Consider the following 19,540-nt stretch of genomic DNA (forward strand, 5'->3'; position numbering starts at 1 on the left):
TCAATAGCCAACCAAGAGAGGAACTTGACTTTGGGAGTCTTCCAAACCGTATGCTCCTTGGGAGTCATGTCTTTTCTTGTGTATCTCTGTAATGGTTTTATGGATAATAACCAGCCATCTAAAATAAACCGCTTAGGGAAAAATTTCATACAACATATAACATTTCGAGACATGACAACAGCACGGCTTGTTTCCAAGTTGGCAAAAAAATGGAATCTGGTGGGGAACAAACAAGTAATCCTATAAGTTTACTCATAGGTAACCTTTTAGGTAGTGAGTGATAAGTCCAAAATTAAGGCTTCATAGGCTCCAAAAAATGGAAGATATTTTACAGAGAAACCATCAACATGTAGTGCCTTGTTATCTTCCATTTGGGACACCACATCTCTCACATATTTCTTGGTTAATATCTAAGGTCCTCATGCCTTTGCATCGAGTTATGATTTTTTTGAGGGATTGCATCGAGTATGAATGCAATCTTCTTTTATTGCAAGTTATTAGGTCCAGCAATGCACGCACACGAGTACAAGGCCCACCACGGCCGAAGCAAAACTATATTGGCCGAAAAGAGATAAGATTACATGACGCCCCATGCATAAGAACGTTCTTTTCCTCATAGAAATGGCCTCTTTCTCGTTGAGTAGCTCAGTAACTTGGGAGATAGGTAGTCGCGCCATAACCCGGCGTGCACTTTGAGCTTGATCTCCTTGTCTTATTCTAGTTGAAAGATGTGTTATTTGATATGTTTACCATTGGCAAGAAGATAAAAGTTAGCAAATCCATAAAAATGTTGTGCGCCCTCGAGAAGATGTCTTACTTCGCCCGTTGATTCCATTTCATCGCCCCCTTTTCTTTTAGGAATTTAACGATTTCAAATGACATGGCTTGTGCATTAGTGCGTACAACAATAATATTCACAAGAGACATCGAGTATGTGAGCTCTGTTGAACAGCAAAATAAAAAAAACAATTTTTTAAAATAATCATTTTTTGCAAAAACATTAATGTTTTTTTACACGTGCTAATTTTCAGGATGGAATCACATTTGTGGAGGTGTGAAAAAAAAACAATATAGATGCTGTAAAAAGATTGTTTGGAGGTATTTTAGAGCATCAATTTTGTTTTTTTGTCCACACCTCCACAAATATGATTTCATTGCGAAATTTTGCATGGGTTTAGAAAAAAATGTTTGTTATAAAAAAAAGTTCAGATTTTTTTTGAACTATTTATTCCCTCTGATCCAACTTAATTGTCGCAGCTGTAATACAACTTTAGCACTTCCGTTTTCACAAGACCTTGTTCACAACACTCTGCTTCTTAGTTCTTACTTCCGGGAGCAGATGACAAAAACAATTTATATCTCTTCAGAATAGCTAAAAATACATGACCCTGTGGGCATACCCTGTTAATGTACACATCAAAGGCACAAACATACAGTAAGACAGCAAATACAAATTCACTGTAAAAAAACATAAAAGAATCAAGAGATGAACAGAAACAAAATCGTCGGAAGCAAAGCTCTCATGGATCCTTTCTTCTTGCGTGGCTACAGATCCCTCCTGCCGCTCAGGCTGGCCTTGGACTGGGTGTACTCGGAGGAGCTGAAGTCCTGGCTGCCGAACGCCATCCGCTGGAACTGCCTGATGTCCGCCGTGTTGGCGGCGTTGAACATCTGGCTCTTCCCGGGCTGCACGCCGTTGGTCAGGTCCACGTCGTTCAGGGTCAGGCTGTCCAGGATCCTAACGACCTGCAACACAGCCCAGGACGAAGCAGTCAATCAATGGCGAGACGTTGCCCGGCTCGATCGAAGGTTAGTTAATTTGGAGGTGGTTCTTCTTCCTCGCCCGCACGCACGTACCTGCCCCATCTTGGGCCTCCTGGCGGCCGAGTGCCGGATGCACGCCGCCGCCGCCTCGATGACGCGGAACATCTCGACGTCGTCGTAGTTGCCGTCGAGGCGAGGGTCCACCAGCTCCTCGAACTCCTGCTCGTCGATCGCGCGGTTCAGCAGCGGCCTCGACTGCGACAATGGCACGAACAGCACGCTGTCAGTGACGGATGCAGTGGTATTGCATTGCTATGCTGCTGCTGCTGCCGGTGATCTTTCTTACCCACTCTACGAGGCTCTCGTCGCCGAGGGGGCGGGACGAGTCGACGGGCTTGCGGCCGGTGATGAGCTCCAGCAGCACCACGCCGAAGGAGAACACGTCCGACTTCTCCGTCAGCTTCCCGGTCGAAGCGTACTCCGGCGCCAAGTACCTGTTCGTTTTCAGTCACCACAAACACAGAGTATTGACAATTTTTCCTCGTTTTCTGTCGACGTGCCGAGATGAATGAGTCCTGCAAAGACGATTTTATTTACCCGAATGTGCCCATCACGCGCGTCGAGACGTGCGTCACGTCGTTCTCCGCGAGCCTGGCGAGCCCGAAATCTGCGACCTGGATTACGATGAACACGACATTCAGGAGGTTTCGTCAGTAACTGAACATACCATCGAGATAGCGACATCCATTTATTCAGAAAGAGCAGAACCTGAGCTTCGAAGTTGTCATCGAGCAGGATGTTGGATGACTTGATGTCCCTGTGGATGATCCTTGGATGACCTATGTAGTATGTACAACAACAAGTCAGCAAAGAGCATAAAAATTCAGCTGAATTCAGAACGAATAGACGCAGAAATAGCAACAAAATTAAGTCCATCCACATCTTACAATCTTCGTGCAGGTAGGCCAACCCCCTCGCCGATCCCGCCGCGATCTTCACCCTCGTCGGCCAGTCCATCACCGGCCTTCCCCTCCCTGCCGGCAAAGCAATTCAGACGCACCGGTGAGCCATGGCCGTTCAAGAAGTTAATTAGTAAGTGAAGGGGAGGTCATGGTGGCGTGTGTGCGTCCGCCGGGACAGAGACGGTCCTACCGTGGAGGTTGTGGTGCATGGTGTCGTTGGCGACGAAGTCGTAGACGAGGAGGCGGTGGTCCTCGGAGATGCAGTAGCCGACGAGGGAGACGAGGTGGCGGTGGTGGACGCGGCTGATGATCTCCACCTCCGCCTGGAACTCGCGCTCGCCCTGCCCGCCGCCGCCCTTGAGCTGCTTCACGGCCACCTCCCGGCCGTCGCCGAGCGTGCCCTTGAACACGCACCCGAACCCGCCCTCCCCGAGCAGCTTGTCGCGCGAGAACCCGCCCGTGATCTCGTACAGCTCGTCGAACGAGAACGACTTGCTGTTGCCCACGCTGAGGTCGCCCGACGTCGCCACGCTCCGAGCCGGCCCCTGGCTCCCCATCGTGCTGCTGTAGTTCGCCGACGCGAACTGCGGCGGCGGCGGCTGCTGCTGGTACTGGTACTGCTGCTGCTGCTGTTGGTTCCCGTACGACTGGCTCATCATCGCGGACATTCCCGGCTGGCTGAAGTTCCCCGACCCCGGCGCGGACGGCACCCGCAGGAACGGCGCCTCGCCGGACATGTGCTGCGGCGTGTACGGCGGCGCGGCGAAGCCCGGGTAGTACTGGTCCGAGTACTTCCGCTTCCGCCGCTTCGTCAGGCAGACGAACACGCCCGCGAAGCAGAGGAAGGCGATCACGGCCACGACTGCCACGCCCGCCGTGGCGCCGGAGCTCATGCCGCCAGTGCTTGGCGGTGCCGGTGCCGTTACGCTTCTATCAGCCGTGGGCGGTGTTACTGCTGAGGCAGGAGGTGAGTGCGCCGTGGCAGATGAGCTCGTCCGCGCTGATGGAGGCGGGGCATAATCCACGGCGGATTTCTTTGGTGGCGGCGTGGCGTCCACCACTGGAGACGCTGTTGGCTCCTCGGCGGCAGGCGGAGGCAACGCTTTGGAAGAAGGCGGCTTGGCCTGCGATTGCGATGGTGGAGGCGCCTGAGTGGAAGAAGGTGGGGGCGCGGCCGCGTTATCCGGTGGCGGCGGAGTATTATCAGGTGGGGGCGGTGCGGCGTCTGCCGGAGGCGGGGCAGCAGAGACCGGGGAGGGTGGCGGAGGAGGCAATGCATCAGGTGGAGGTGGAGGGGATGCCACCGGCGGAGGAGGCGGCAATGCCTCTGGCGGAGGGGGAGAAGACGCCGCGGGCGAAGGAGGCGGTGCGAGTGGCGGTGATGGCGGGGGCGAAGACGGAGCCGGTGGTGGGTCCGAGGGAGATGATGGGGTAGGCGGCGGTGGAGAAGAGGAGGACGAGGGAGAAGGAGGAGGGTCGGAAGAGGAGTCGGAAGCAGGAGGCGGCGGCGAATCGTCGGTCGAGGAGGGCGGCGGCGTGATGGTGCCTGTCACGGTGTCTACTGCATCGGCAGCCGCGTCGGCGGCACCGCCACCGCCACCGCCACCGCCACCGCGACCACCGCCTTTAGCTTGGAGCAGAGTTCTCATTGTGTGCAGCGCTGTAAAAAGGAGGGAAACGGTCAGAAGATCAGAACAAATGCACCATGTCTTCAAATCATTCAGGAGTTATAACTGGTCTTCTCAAAATCAAAGAGAAATGGTGTGGAACAACATCATGCAAATTTGCTGAAGCCTAATGCCAGGTTCCAAATAAATTCTTCAGGCCAAGGAAATAAGGTGACCCCACTAGTTTGTGCAGCATTTTCTTTTGATCAAGAGTTCAAGACACATTATTACGAACTAAATTTGCCATACTCAGCTAACATAATTTGTCATGAAAAACGCTCGATTTGTCATGCCTAAAAATCTGACATTCACCGGTTATTCGGGTCATGGTGGAAAATCCCAGTCCAGTTTAAGATGACCTCTTCGCTGGAAAACTTAGAAAATAGAAACGGGAGAAGAACATCGTGTATTAGATAGAAATAGATTAGATGATGGGCCTCCACTCCATCATATTCATATACCACCGACAAAATCCAAAACGGTTGACTTGAAAGTAGGATTTCAGCAAAAAGATGATGCACTTGTTCCACCTCCAACACATGTTCTGCTAGCTTGCAACAACCAATTGGGAAGTACGGTACAAGATTCTTCCAGCTCGATCGTTAATAAGAGAACCAACTAATTACGTGGAAACTTCGTTTGCTTCAGAACATGAGCATATGCTAAAGAATACTAACAATATCCTCCAAAACAAAAAAGAATACTACCAACAAGGAACAAAATAATCCCCAGGAAAAGAAGTACTACTATAAAACAGGTCATTCCATGCAAACATGAGAAATCATCACTACAAGAAAATAGCAAAACTGTTGTAATATACTTGAATTAGGCATCTACTAGCTCAAGGGTCAACATTTCCACATAGCAGACAGTATTGGTTCTGAACAATCGATTCACAGGCATGAGAAGGAAGAAGATCATACTAGTAACGATCCACGGACGGTACCTTGGGATCACAAAAGATAGCGGACGCCTCGACGGATCGGAGCAAGGCCCGAACCACGCAGGGCCGTCGCCTGAGGCTGAGGCGAACCGATCGGCCGAGCAATGCAGCCTCAGCTCTCATGCTGCATCGGGGACAAGAAGGGGAGGAAGAGTGGGGAGCAGAGCAGAGGCCTCCGAGAAATGAAATGGCGGGGCATACATGCTGCCCTCTCCCTTGATCACCTTTCTTTTGCCGTTGGGGCTGCAAAGAACGTGGCAGCGACGACTCTCCGGAATCGCTGTGCTGGAACACGTCGACGACCAAAGTTTACATGTATGTGGACATGCATATAATAATAATTCTGGCTTGGTTAAACTATGCATGGGCGGAGAGGAGCAAGCGAGTAGTAGTCGCGGCCCTGCCATTGTCGACTCCTGCAGATCGGTCGGTGGAACTTCAACTACCTACGGGAGGGGAGGGCAATTATTGGTGGCGCATGCTGCATGACTAGTACGTCTACTACTCTCTCGCACGGCACACCGGACAGAAAGAAAGCGCCCCCGCTCGAAATACATAATAGCTCGGACGGAAGCGTCTCCTTCTTTTCTCTTTTTTGCCAGAGAGAAAAAACAAGCGCCAGTAACACAAACAGTAAAACTATTAATATCGTTGTAATGCTATCACAGATGATGTGACGATGGAAATCGTGTGTGATGTATGTACAAACAAAAACGGTTGTCTGAGATTCACTGTGTGTGATGTATATACAAACAAAAACGATTGAGCCTGTATAATTGTATGCGATAGCTCGCCCGATCGCACACGAGCAATTTTTGCCTCCCGTGCGTGACCGGAGGACCTATCACGACGGTTTCTGAGACGTGTGGGAAGGACCCCCCTCCCACACGCACACCTTATCGCACACACAAACAGGGCGACCGTTTAAAATACCGTCGTGAAAATGGGTTAAAAATCGTTTGTTTAGCAGGTCGCTGCACAAGTGAATGATAGGAGGATACCGTGACAGTAATATGAGTTTTTGACTTGTGTTGATAAATCTTGATCACAAGCTACAGCCAAACTGCATTTCTCCTTCATCTTTATCCGCCTCAACACCATGGCGTAGTGTTATGTGTAGTTGTCAACCTTGTCGGATGGACGCCATGTTGTGCTCGGCGCCCTCGCCGGCGTCGTTCCTCTCGGTCACCTCGCCCTCAGCCTACACTGACGACGCCATCGCGAGCATACTGCCAAGAACTCTATTGTAACTCGGTGTGTTATGTGTAGGTTTTAACTCTTAATCATGTTGCATGTATGCAACCCAACACCCGCACTTGTATCTGTCAAGCCAATGCACACAACCAAACGACATGCAAAAAATGCTTCCCTAATGCAAGCAGCCCATATGCAGGCAATCAAACTAAGCGCAGTTATAATGGTTTCTTGCCTCCATTCGCTCAACCAGACTCAAGTAGGACAAGTATGCAAAGTGCTAAAAACGATGCTGGTAACCAAACACCTCCTTGGTTCCTTGCGACAATGCGAGCCAGGCCACATGTCCCTCCTCCTCACCTCCCTCCTCGTCCTTGTTACCGCCAGCGGCTGCTACGTGGCCCACAGATGGAGAGCGCATGGCCCCATCTACGAACACCGACGGTTGGCCGGCCTGAGGCGACATGTTAGCATTGTGCGATGGCTGAAAGCACAAGTGCTCCCTGAGTGATTTTGGTCATTAATGTCAACATATCTCTTGTTGGACTAATACTTTTATCTAGTATATTTTAGATGAGTTCAACAGTGCAGTGGCGTGGACAAGAGGATGTGGAACCCCTTCTAGATGCTAAGGAAAGGAGATTGGCAAAAGCTCAAAGCTCAAGACTCTACATTTTCATTTTAGTGATCCAAGATCACATTGAGTCCATAGGAAAAGCCAATACTATTAAAAGGGGATGAGGTGAACCAAAAGTCAAACTCGGCCCCACCGATTTGTACTATCCGGCGCCACCGAGTTCATTTGACATAGCCACTGCCAGAAACCCTAATCAATTCGGTCTCACCGATGGGATCCCGGTCTCACCGAGATGGGCTTGCAAACTCTCTGGTCCCTGTTGCAATAATTTCGGTCCCACCGAGATATGTAATCGGTCTCACCGAGTTTGCTTGACCAACTCTCTGGTTAGCTCATTACCAAAATTGGTCCCACCGAGTTTGTGTTATCGGTCAAACCGAGATGAGGTTTTACCCTAACCCTAGCACATCAGTCCCACCGAGTTGATCATATCGGTCCCACCGAAAAGCCTAACGTTCCCATTTTGAACTAAATCGGTTTGACCGAGTTTCATGATTCGGTCCCACACCGAGTTTGGTAGATTTTGTGTGGAGGCTGTATATACCCCTCCGCCCACTCTTCATTCGTGGAGAGAGCCATCAGAACGTGCCTACACTTCCAGCATACATTTTCTGAGAGAGAACTACCTACTCATGTGTTGAGATCAAGATATTCCATTCCAACCACATGAATCTTGATCTCTAGCCTTCTCCAAGTGGCTTTCCACTCAAATCATCTTTCCACCAAATCCAAATCCGTGAGAGAGAGTTGAGTGTTGGGGAGACTATCATTTGAAGCACAAGAGCAAGGAGTTCATCATCAACACACAATCTATTACCTTTTGGAGAGTGGTGTCTCCTAGATTGGTTAGGTGTCACTTGGGAGCCTCTGTCAAGATTGTGGAGTTGAACCAAGGAGTTTGTACGGGCAAGGAGATGGCCTAGTTTGTCAAGATCTACCCTAGTGAGGCAAGTCCATCATGGGCGATGGTCATGCTGGGATAGACAAGGTTGCTTCTTCGTGGACCCTTCGTGGGTGGAGCCCTCAATGGACTCGCGCAACCATTATCCTTCGTGGGTTGAAGTCTCCATCAACGTGATGTACGATAGCACCACCTATCGGAACCACGCCAAAAATCTCCGTGTCTCCAATTGCGTTTGCACACTCTAATCCCATCCCTTTACATTCTCGCAAATTGCATGCTTTACTTTCCGCTGATCATATACTCTTGTCATGCGTGCTTGATATGTATTGTGAATGTTTAAACTTGTGCTAAAACTCCACCTTAACATGAACAAGATAAAAACTGCAACTTTTCTTTGCTAAGAGTCTATTCAACCCCCCTCTAGACACCTCTTCTCGATCGTTTCAATTGGTATCAGAGCTTTGGTCTCCATTGCTTTGGTTTAAACACCTTTGGAGGAAAATGGATGAGTCTACGTTGGGGACTCTTAGACATAGAGTTCCTATACTTGATGGAGAGTACTTTCATGAGTGGAAAAATGAGATGCTTGTGATTTTCAATGAATATCATTTGAGCAAGTATATTACTAGCCCTTGTGCACCTCATGTTGATCCTATGCATCCTACCCTTGATGAGTCTATTGACATGATCTAAAACCTTAGAACTGTTAATCTTATCACTAGAGGTTTACCTAGAAACTTGATTGGTTGCTTGCCTACTCTTGATTGTGCCTACACTATATGGAGATTTCTTGAGGAACGATTTCCAAACTATTCCTTGAAAAACTAGATGAGATCCTTCATTAGTCTATTGTTTTGACTAAAATGAGTCCTAATGATCCTAAGTATGGTGATTGTTTGTTTGAGCTTCGTGACCTTATGCGTGCCAAAGGAGATGTTGGAATCATTAGCAATATCATCTCCGAAGTCATTATAATCCATAAAGATGCACATTGTCATGGTCATAAATCTAATGAATCACTCTCTCTAGGAATTGACCCATCATAAGACGATGTTGAACACAGATACTATGATGAGGATGATGATAGTGACTTCGATCTCGATTAGTCTATGAGACACTTTGGTCTTATGGCTAATCTTCGCGGCTACATGGCTGGAGAAAAGGAATGGGTCCTTGATAGTGGATGTACCGATCATATGACCGGAGATAAGGATATGTTTCGTGAGCTTGCTGAAAATGACGGCCCTCGAAAGTATGTCACTTTTGGTGATAACTCAAAGGGTAAGGTGGTTGGCCTTGGTAAGGTGGCCATCTCACATGATACCTCTATACAAAATGTTATGCTCGTTGAATCTCTTGGCTATAATCTACTTTCCGTATCTAGACTTGCTGACTTTGGTTTCAATGTCCTATTCACTGAAGTAGATTGCCAAGTGTTTCGTAGAGATAATCATAATATGGTCTTACCGGTATACGTAGAGGTGATCTTTACATTGTCGATTTCACTAAAAAGGCTCAACCTAGAACTTGCTTTATTGCTAAATCTTCTAAAGGCTGGTTGTGGCATAGAAGGTTAGGTCATGTGGGCATGCGAAATCTTGATAAGCTTATTAGAGGTAATAATATTCTTGGAGTGAAATATGTCATATTTGAGAAGGATAGATTGTGTAGTGCTTGTCAAGCAGGAAAACAAGTTGGAGGAAGCCACCCCGTGAAGAACATCATGACCACGAGAAGACCGCTCGAGCTTCTTCATATGGATCTTTTTGGTCCCAATGCCTACAAGAGTCTCGGTGGAAACTCATTTGGTCTAGTCATAGTCGATGATTTTTCAAGATTTACGTGGGTGTTCTTTCTTGATGATAAATCACTGGTCCAAAAGATCTTCAAGAACTTCGCTAGGAAGGCCCAAAATCAATTTGAAGTGAAGATCAAGAAGATTCGCAGCGACAACGGAACGGAGTTCAAGAACGCAAATGTGGATACCTTTCTTGACGAAGAGGGGATTTCACACGAGTTCTCGGCTACGTACACACCTCAACAAAATGGAGTTGTTGAGAGGATGAACCGGACTCTTATTGAGATGGCAAGAATGATGCTTGATGAGTATTAGACTCCAAAACACTTTTGGGCGGAAGCGGTTGAGATGGCTTGTCATGCAACAAACCGCTTGTATCTTCACAAGCTACTCGGCAAGACGGCATATGAGCTTCTCACCAGTAACAAACCCTAAGTTGGATACTTTCGAGTATTCGGCTCAAAGTGTTACATTCTTGATAAGCATCGTGGTTCTAAATTTGCTCCCAAATCTCATGAAGGTTTCCTACTTGGTTATGGTTCAAACTCTCACACTTATCGTGTCTACAATAATTTCACCCGAAAGGTTGAAGAGACGGTAGATGTGAAGTTTGATGAATCTAACGGCTCGCAAGTAGAGCAATTGCCAATTGATGTAGGAGACAAAGACCCTTCAGAAGCAATCCAGACTTGTCGATTGTCAAGATTCGTCCAACGGAGGTGAAGGAAAGTACCTCGTCCGTCCAAGTGGAAGCTTCTACCTCACGACAAGGTGAACCAAGAGTTGAAACAAAAGCATCCACAAGTGGGACACACCAAGATGAAGAAAACGAGGACGTACACCAAGATGAACCTCATCAACCTCCTTCTCCACCACGACAAGAGAACGACAACGTCAACAATGAAGAAGGCCAAGAAGAAGGACAAGATGATGAAGAAGATGTTCCACCCCGACCCAAGCAAAAGCTCCCACGAGTTTGAGCAAGAGTCTCAAGAGACCATCCCGTCGAACAAATCTTCAATGATATTCAAACCGGGAGAATCACTCACCCTAAAACTCGTTTGGCTAACTTTGGTGAACATTACTCATTCATCTCTAGCATTGAACCTATGAAGGTTGAAGAAGCATTAGAAGATCCGGATTGGATAAATGCCATGCATGAAGAGCTACACAACTTTGAGAGAAACCAAGTGTGGACATTGGTCGAGAAGCCCGACAACAACCACAACATCATCGGTACCAAATGGGTGTTTCGCAACAAGCAAGACGAAGATGGATAAGTTGTTCGCAACAAAGCACGTCTTGTCGCCCAAGGCTACACTCAAGTTGAAGGTATGGACTATGGTGAGACATATGCTCCCGTTGCTAGACTTGAGTCCATCCGCATCTTACTTGCCTATGCTAATCACCATGATATTACCTTGTACCAAATGTACATTAAAAGTGCTTTTCTAAATGGTGAAATCGAGGAGGAAGTTTATGTTAAACAACCTCCCGGCTTTGTCAATCCTAAGAAGCCCGACCATGTTTACAAACTTCACAAAGCTCTTTATGGTCTTAAACAAGCTCCTAGAGCGTGGTATAAATGCTTGACAAAGTTTCTTATTAAAAAAGGCTTTGAGATAGGAAAGATAGATTCTACTCTTTTTACTAAAAGGGTTAATGGTGAACTATTTGTGTGCCAAATTTATGTTGATGATATCATATTTGGTTCGACTAACCCTCATTTTAGTGAAAAGTTTGGGAAGCTAATGTCGAAGAAGTTTGAGATGTCTATGATGAGTGAACTCAAGTTCTTTCTTGGTTTGCAAATCAAGCAAACTAAGGAGGGCACCTTTGTTTCTCAAACAAAGTACACCAAGGACTTATTCAAGAAGTTCAACATGCGAGAAAGCAAAGGTATGAAAACACCCATGCCTACTAGTGGACATCTTGACTTGACCAAGGATGGCAAATCGGTTGACCAAAAGGTTTACCACTCTATGATTGGTTCATTGTTATATCTATGTGCCTCCATCCCGATATTATGCTAAGTGTGTGCATGTGTGCACGATATCAAGCGGCCCCCAAAGAATATCATCGTAAGGCTGTGAAAAGGATAGTGAGATACTTAATACATACACCAAATTTTGGCGTTTGGTATCCTAAGAGGTCTTCTTCTGATCTTGTTGGCTACTCCGACTCGGACTATGCCGGTGACAAGGTTGATAGAAAGTCCACTTCGGGTACTTTTCAATTTATTGGTAGATCTCTTGTGTCTTGGTCCTCCAAGAAACAAAACTCGGTATCCTTATCCACCGCCGAAGCAGAATACATTGCCGCCGGTTCATGTTGTGCTCAGTTACTTTGGATGACCCAAACTCTTAAGGATTATGGGATCAATTTCAAACATGTTCCATTGCTTTGTGGCAATGAGAGTGCCATTAAGATTGCTCATAATCCCGTGCAACATTCTCGAACTAAGCATATAGAAGTTCGCCATCATTTCATTCGAGATCATGTTGCTAAAGGTGATATTGATCTTAAACATGTTCGTACCGATAAGCAATTGGCGGATATATTCACCAAACCGCTTGATGAGAAAGTGTTTTGCCGCTTAAGAAGTGAATTGAACATCATTGATGCTTCAAACTTGGAGTAGACACTCCATTTGGAAACATGCAAGGCATGAGCCTATGACTAATCCTTGACTTTTCTCTTATGATGATGATGATCATGTGTCTTGGATATATTTGTACCCTTGCATGCTATCTAACCATTGTAGGTACTTGGATGAATCTAAATCCATGAGAATGCAACTCACTCACATCATGAGCAATCTTTACATCACCAAGTCTCTACACCATGGTGGTTGAAAACAAGGAAGCATGAAACCCTTCAACATATCCTTTGACTAACCAAATTTCATTTGGTATCAAATTTTATGATTGTCATTTTGGATACACAATAGCTCTTCCTTGCAAGACTAACCCATGTAGGTAGATGAACTCAAATCCAAGTGGTGCTCCCAATCCTTGATGAGCTACATCAACCTTGAGCATACAACACAAGTTCAACTACATGACCAAGATCAACACCACCACCAAAGGTATGATATTCCATCTTAGAGAAGTTTTACCCCAAGTTATGGGTCAAAGCAGCTCAACAAGATGTGAATGCATCAAAATGCTTAAACAAAAAATGGTAACCCCATTTTGAGCTTAAACGATGAGTATGACTTACGATCAAGTGTTCTCACTTGACTCCTCAGTCAATATACTCTAACATAGGTGACTTTGTCGCCGCCCAATTCTAGATGAAGTTCTCCAGTGTTTCTCTGAGTTCTTGCATTTGTTCCTTGCATATTTGTTCCCCTTCTTTTTAAACAAAAAAAACTTCATCTAGATTTCTTTTCTTTTCTCTGTTTTGTTCTACATTTTCTGCATCCAATTCATTGCAAATCCTGTAGTTAATTCCTTGCAAATCTTTGTGAGATCTTTCTTGCCTAGTGAGCCGAGGTGGCTAGTGTTCTCTCTGTGTTGAACTCGGACACACCGATCTGTCTCTTTCGGTTGAACCGAATCATTTCGGTGCCACCGAAGAATACAACTCGGTGTTACCGATTTCACTGCAGAGAAGACTATTTGGCACTTGTTCCTGCATATTTGTTCCAGCTCCACTCGATGATTCTTGTCCTCTACCTGCATCACACTCTATATGCTGCTTTGCTCTATGACTCAAGGACCAAACCCATTTTCACTCACACTCCAGAAGATCCCTTCTTGGAAATTGATGTCAAAGGGGGAGAGAGAGCTCACATCAAAGCCTAATCACATCTAAAGGGGGAGAGAGTTAATCACATCAAAGGCCCCAGATGCTTGGTCTTCAAGAGGAGAGAAGACACATGTCTTTAAGAGGGGAAAGACATGTTAGTTTGTGTTATGTTTTGTGCTCAGATTTGTTTTGCTCTGATTTTCCTTTCCCTATATTCTCCCATTATCTAACATAAGATTCAGGGGGAGAAAGATCTCTAAGGGAAGGAAATCTTCGAATTCATTGCATATCTTTTACCTTTGGGGACATGTCTATATCCAATAGAGTACCTAGTACTCACTCTCTACATGTCATCTCAATCTTGGTACTCTCATGGCTCTTCTGTTTGCTCTGTCTTGTAGATGTATCTGTGTTATCTAACCTTGTTTACTCAGGTTCATCTCTTCCTAAGCCAGCTCAAGACCATGAGGTAAGTATATGCATCACACTCATGTGCATGATGATCTCTTGCTGATGTACATATTGTTTGCAAGAAGGACTCATGAACATGAAGGTACATTTCCTATATTCTCATCATCTACTCTGATGCATACAGCCAAGATACATGTAACACATTGCTTGCTCTGTCATGTCTATGCAGTCACTTGCTCTTACATTCTATATTGACATGATTGCATACATGTAGGGGGAGCCTATGCATGTTACATGTCTTTCCAAAGCTTTACTTACTATTCCTTATATCTTTATCTAAGGCTTTGATGTATGTTGTCATCAATTACCAAAAAAGGGGAGATTGAAAGCACAAGTGCTCCCTGGGTGATTTTGGTAATTAATGTCAACATATCTCTTGTTGGACTAATACTTTTATCTAGTATATTTCAGATGAGTTCAACAGTGGAGTGGCGTGGACAAGAGGATGTGGAACCCCTTCTACATGCTAAGGAAAGAAGATTGGCAAAAGCTCAAAGCTCAAGACTCTACATTTTCATTTTAGTGATCCAAGATCACATTGAGTCCATGGGAAAAGCCAATACTATTAAAAGGGGATGAGGTGTTGCTTAATGGCTTGCTTGCTCAAAGTGCTTAGTGATAGAGAGAGTTGAGTGTTGGGGAGACTATCATTTGAAGCACAAGAGCAAGGATGTCATCATCAACACACCATCTATTACCTTTTGGAGAGTGGTGTCTCCTAGATTGGTTAGGTGTCACTTGGGAGCCTCCGTCAAGATTGTGGAGTTGAACCAAGGAGTTTGTACTGGCAAGGAGAGCGCCTACTTTGTGAAGATCTACCCTAGTGAGGCAAGTCCTTCGTGGGTGATGGCCATGGTGGGATAGACAAGGTTGCTTCTTCGTGGACCCTTCATGGGTGGAGCCCTCCGTGGACTCGCGCAAGCATTAGCCTTCGTGGGTTGAAGTCTCCATCAACGTGGATGTACAATAGCACCACCTATCGGAACCACGCCAAAAATCTCCGTGTCTCCAATTGCGTTTGCACACTCCAATCCCATCCCTTTACATTCTTGCAAATTGCATGCTTTACTTTCCGCTGCTCATATACTCTTGTCATGCATGCCTGATATGTATTGTGAATGTTTAAACTTGTGCTAAAACTCCACCTTAACATGAAGAAGATAAAAACTGCAACTTTTCTTTGCTAAGAGTCTATTCACCACTCCTCTAGACACCTCTTCTCGATCCTTTCAATTAGTATCAGAGCTTTGGTCTCCATTGCTTTGGTTTAAACACCTTTGGAGGAAGATGGATGAGTCTATGTTGGGGAGTCTTAGACATAGAGTGCCTATACTTGATGGAGAGTACTTTCATTAGTGACAAAATGAGATGCTTGTGATTTTCAATGAATATCATTTGAGCAAGTATATTACTAGCCCTTGTTCACCTCATGTTGATCCTATGCATCCTACCCTTGATGAGTCTATTGACATGATACGAAACCTTAGAACCGTTAATCTTATCATTAGAGGTTTACCTACAAACTTGATTGGTTGCTTGCCTACTCTTGATTGTGCCTACACTATATGGATATTTCTTGAGGAACGATTTCCAAACTATTCCTTGAAAAACTTAGATGAGATCCTTCATAAGACTATTGCTTTGACTAAAATGAGTCCTAATGATCCTATGTATGGTGATTGTTTGTTTGAGCTTCGTGACCTTATGCGTGCCAAAGGAGATGTTGGAATCATTAGCAATATCATCTCCGAAGCCATTAGAGTCCATAAAGATGCACATTGTCATGGTCATAAATCTAATGAATCACTCTCTCTAGGAATTGACCCATCACAAGACGATGTTGAACACGGATACTATGATGAGGATGATGATAGTGACTTTGATCTCGATGAGTCTATGAGACACTTTGGTCTTATGGCTAATCTTCGAGGCTACATGGCTGATGGAAAGGAATGGGTCCTTGATAGTGGATGTACCGATCATATGACCGGAGATAAGGATATGTTTCGTGAGCTTGCTGAAAACGACGACCCTCGAAAGTATGTCACTTTTGGTGATAACTCAAAGGGTAAGGTGGTTGGCCTTGGTAAGGTGGCCATCTCACATGATAGCTCTACACAAAATGTTATGCTCGTTGAATCTCTTGGCTATAAACTACTTTCCGTATCTAGACTTGCTGACTTTGGTTTCAATGTCCTATTCACTGAAGTAGATTGCCAAGTGTTTCATAGAGATAATCATAATATGGTCTTACCGGTATACGTAGAGGTGATCTTTACATTGTCGATTTCACTAAAAAGGCTCAACCTAGAACTTGCTTTATTGCTAAATCTTCTAAAGGCTGGTTGTAGCATAGAAGGTTAGGTCATGTGGGCATGCGAAATCTTGATAAGCTTATTAGAGGTAATAATATTCTTGGAGTGAAATATATCATATTTGACAAGGATAGATTGTGTAGTGCTTGTCAAGCAGGAAAACAAGTTGGAGGAAGCCACCCCGTGAAGAACATCATGACCACGAGAAGACCGCTCGAGCTTCTTCATATGGATCTTTTTGGTCCCAATGCCTACAAGAGTCTTGGTGGAAACTCATTTGGTCTAGTCATAGTCGATGATTTTTCAAGATTTACGTGGGTGTTCTTTCTTGATGATAAATCGCAGGTCCAAATTCAAGAACTTCGCTAGGAAGGCCCAAAACCAATTTGAAGTGATGATCAAGAAGGTTCGCAGCGACAACGGAACGGAGTTCAAGAACGCAAATGTGGATACCTTTCTTGATGAAGAGGGGATTTCACACGAGTTCTCGGCTACGTACACACTAACGATGACATGTACCTAGGGTAGGGTAATACGCCTGGCCTAGACACCCTTCCCAAGTACATTGCCCTAGAGTCAAAGGCATTCAAGATACAATAGCATCTACCGATTGAAATCACCTCAGAGTGCAACCCACTCGACCAACAATTCCACTCGGATAACCCAATTCCATTCGACCAGGATATAATCATCCGACCATACCAGAAACCACTCGGAGTATAGAAGATCTAAAGTCACTCAGGATGGCAACGGTCAGACGTTCCCTCCGTAGTCTTAATGATCATTTATATGTCTTTATTGTTGGCGTTACCAGTAACATATCACCTTAATGTACATTGAACCCCTTGTAACATGGGCTGGCTGGGGTCCTGGTGCACTCTATATAAGCCACCCCCCTCCACTGGCACAAGGGTTCGCACCCCCTGTAACTTCATGCATAATCCAGTCGACCAAGCCTCCGGGCACCAAGACGTAGGGCTGTTACTTCCTCCGAGAAGGGCCTGAACTTGTAAATCTTGCGTGCACAATCTCACCGTAGCTAGGATCTTGCCTCCTCCGACGTACCCCGTATTCTACTGTCAGACTTACTCCCACGACAGTTGGCGCCCACCATGGGGCATGTGTCTTAGCGACTTTCCGGTAAGGTTGCGATTTTTTCGATTCCCATCATCATGGTTTCTGGCGGCGGTTTGGCTGAGGGCCGCGAGATCCGTCTCAGCGCGCTCGTCTTCATCGCCGGCGACTTCGCCTGGCTCTAGGAGGCCCCCCTCAACGTCGAGACGCACCCTATCCGCGGGGCGACGCACTTTCGTGCCTGTGTTCGTGGCGTCCTTCTGCGGCAGCCGTCGACCCAGTATCGGTCGGCTCCCGTAGCGTCTTCGCTCGCCGCTGCCTGCTGCCGCAAGCGATCTGGTCGATCGCGGCTTCAGCGGTGGGTAAAGCATGCGGTGGCCCGTTAGTCGGCCACCCCTCAAGTCTCGGCAATCGAGCCCGATGAATCTCTCTACGGGCTATTCGACCTGTCGACTGGCTCTGTCGAGACCCTGTCCGATTGCGATAGCAGCGACTCTGTGGCAGAAGTCCTGATGGTCGACACGCCTCACGACCCGCCTGGTTTCCGTCGTAGTGGCGGCGGCGATCTGTCGAATGTTCACGAGGAATATCGTCATGAGGCCCTCACTTCGCAGCAGAGGAATGAGCTGCACCATCACAATGTGGAGGCACTCCACACTCCCATCATCGAAGAGACTTCCGAGGCTCGGGCCTTGGAGGCTGTGCGCCTGGCCACCTTAGCTGAGCGCGTGCGGCTCGAGAACCTTCAGCCTTCACTCGACGAGCGCGCTCGACGACAGATCCCCGAATCCAGTCGACGGTGACAGTTATTCCCGCATGAACCTCATGTATACTGCACTCTGATTCAGAATCTTACAGTTGCAGCCCATATAGCAGAGTCGATCCAGCCGTCCCAATCAAAGGCTGGAAGAGGTTTCATGCAGATCCGGGTGCTGCTCTGGGCAGCAGGAGAGCAAAACACAGTCGTTTCTCAGTCCCGCAACAGGATCCATCGTAGATCTGTGGTGGCTGACACAGTCCAGTCGGCTCACAGCCCAAGATCACCTTCGCGGCGTGAGGGGCGTGGGCATCGCCAAGAGCAATACTTGGGACGGAACCACGAGCAGTATGATCATCGACTCGGCCGTGATGACCGCCGTCGAATGCCTATGCCCCCTCCAACGGGCGGATCATATGTGCCCCGGCAATATGATGACAGGCGCCCGTACAACGGTGAGCGGAGGGTCCCAGTCGACCCAAGAGAGCCAGGGTTTGATGCGAGGTCAATCCTTGTTCAAGGTCTGGTCGACAGGAACAGAGCACACAGAGAAGGACTCGACAGAGATCGTCCGACTGGCAGCATAGTTTATGTCTCTGGACCTGAGTGTTTCAGCAGAGCCATCAGAGCTGCTGAGATTCCTCCCAACTTCAGGTTGGCAACGGGAGTGAGCAAGTTCACCGGTGAGTCGAAGCCTGACACTTGGCTGGAAGATTACCGAGTGGCTGTGCAGATTGGTGGCGGCAATGACGATGTAGCCATGAAGCATCTCCCCTTGATGTTGGAGGGTTCGTCCAGAGCTTGGTTGAATCAATTGGCTCCTGGCAGTATATTCAGTTGGGAAGAGTTGGCCCGAGTGTTTGTCAGGACATTTGAGGGAACTTGCAAACGGCCCGCAGGGCTGACTGAGTTGCAGCATTGTGTGCAGAAACCGAATGAAACTTTGAGGGATTACATCCAGAGGTGGACCACTTTGCATCACACAGTGGAAAATGTATCTCCGCACCAGGCTATTTGTGCCTTCAAGGAAGGTGTTCGGTACAGAGAGCTTAACCTGAAATTCGGCCGGACAGGAGATATGACTCTGGCCCGAATGATGGAAATAGCCACTCGGTACGCTAACAGCGAGGAAGAAGACCGTCTCCGCAGTGGCAAGAGCAAACCAGTCGCCCAGGACACCGAAGGAGGGAATTCCAGTCGGAAACAGAAGTGCAAAGCCGAACCCGCAGGTCCTGGTGAGGCCGTAGTTGTGACCCAAGGAAAGTTCAAAGGAAAGCCTAAGGGGCCCTAGATCCCCAAGA

General features: G+C 46.8%; 1 protein-coding gene across 1 annotated transcript; it reads right to left on the reverse strand.

The window, feature by feature from the left end:
• Nucleotides 1-1,217: 1,217 nt before the first annotated feature.
• On the reverse strand, nucleotides 1,218-5,731 carry LOC109748443 (proline-rich receptor-like protein kinase PERK8). Its single transcript, XM_020307468.4, has 8 exons — nucleotides 5,340-5,731; nucleotides 2,917-4,386; nucleotides 2,712-2,798; nucleotides 2,533-2,603; nucleotides 2,362-2,438; nucleotides 2,111-2,258; nucleotides 1,858-2,019; nucleotides 1,218-1,746 (listed from the first exon to the last, which is right to left on the reverse strand). Exons 2-8 carry the CDS (start codon nucleotides 4,373-4,375, stop codon nucleotides 1,546-1,548), a joined length of 2,205 nt encoding a protein of 734 aa, XP_020163057.1. The 5' UTR covers nucleotides 4,376-4,386; nucleotides 5,340-5,731; the 3' UTR covers nucleotides 1,218-1,545.
• Nucleotides 5,732-19,540: the final 13,809 nt, after the last annotated feature.

This window comes from Aegilops tauschii, chromosome 7, assembly GCF_002575655.3.
Source record: "Aegilops tauschii subsp. strangulata cultivar AL8/78 chromosome 7, Aet v6.0, whole genome shotgun sequence".
Lineage (NCBI taxonomy): Eukaryota > Viridiplantae > Streptophyta > Magnoliopsida > Poales > Poaceae > Aegilops > Aegilops tauschii.

Bases quoted from the DNA above. Each gene is read 5' to 3' on its own strand.
- LOC109748443 (XM_020307468.4), bottom strand. From the start codon at position 4,375: ATGAGAACTCTGCTCCAAGCTAAAGGCGGTGGTCGCGGTGGCGGTGGC. The intron at 2,259-2,361 runs GTAAATAAAATC...GAAAACGAACAG, and splicing joins CGCGTGATGGGCACATTCGG to GTACTTGGCGCCGGAGTACG. The intron at 2,020-2,110 runs GTAAGAAAGATC...CCATTGTCGCAG, and splicing joins ACGAGAGCCTCGTAGAGTGG to TCGAGGCCGCTGCTGAACCG.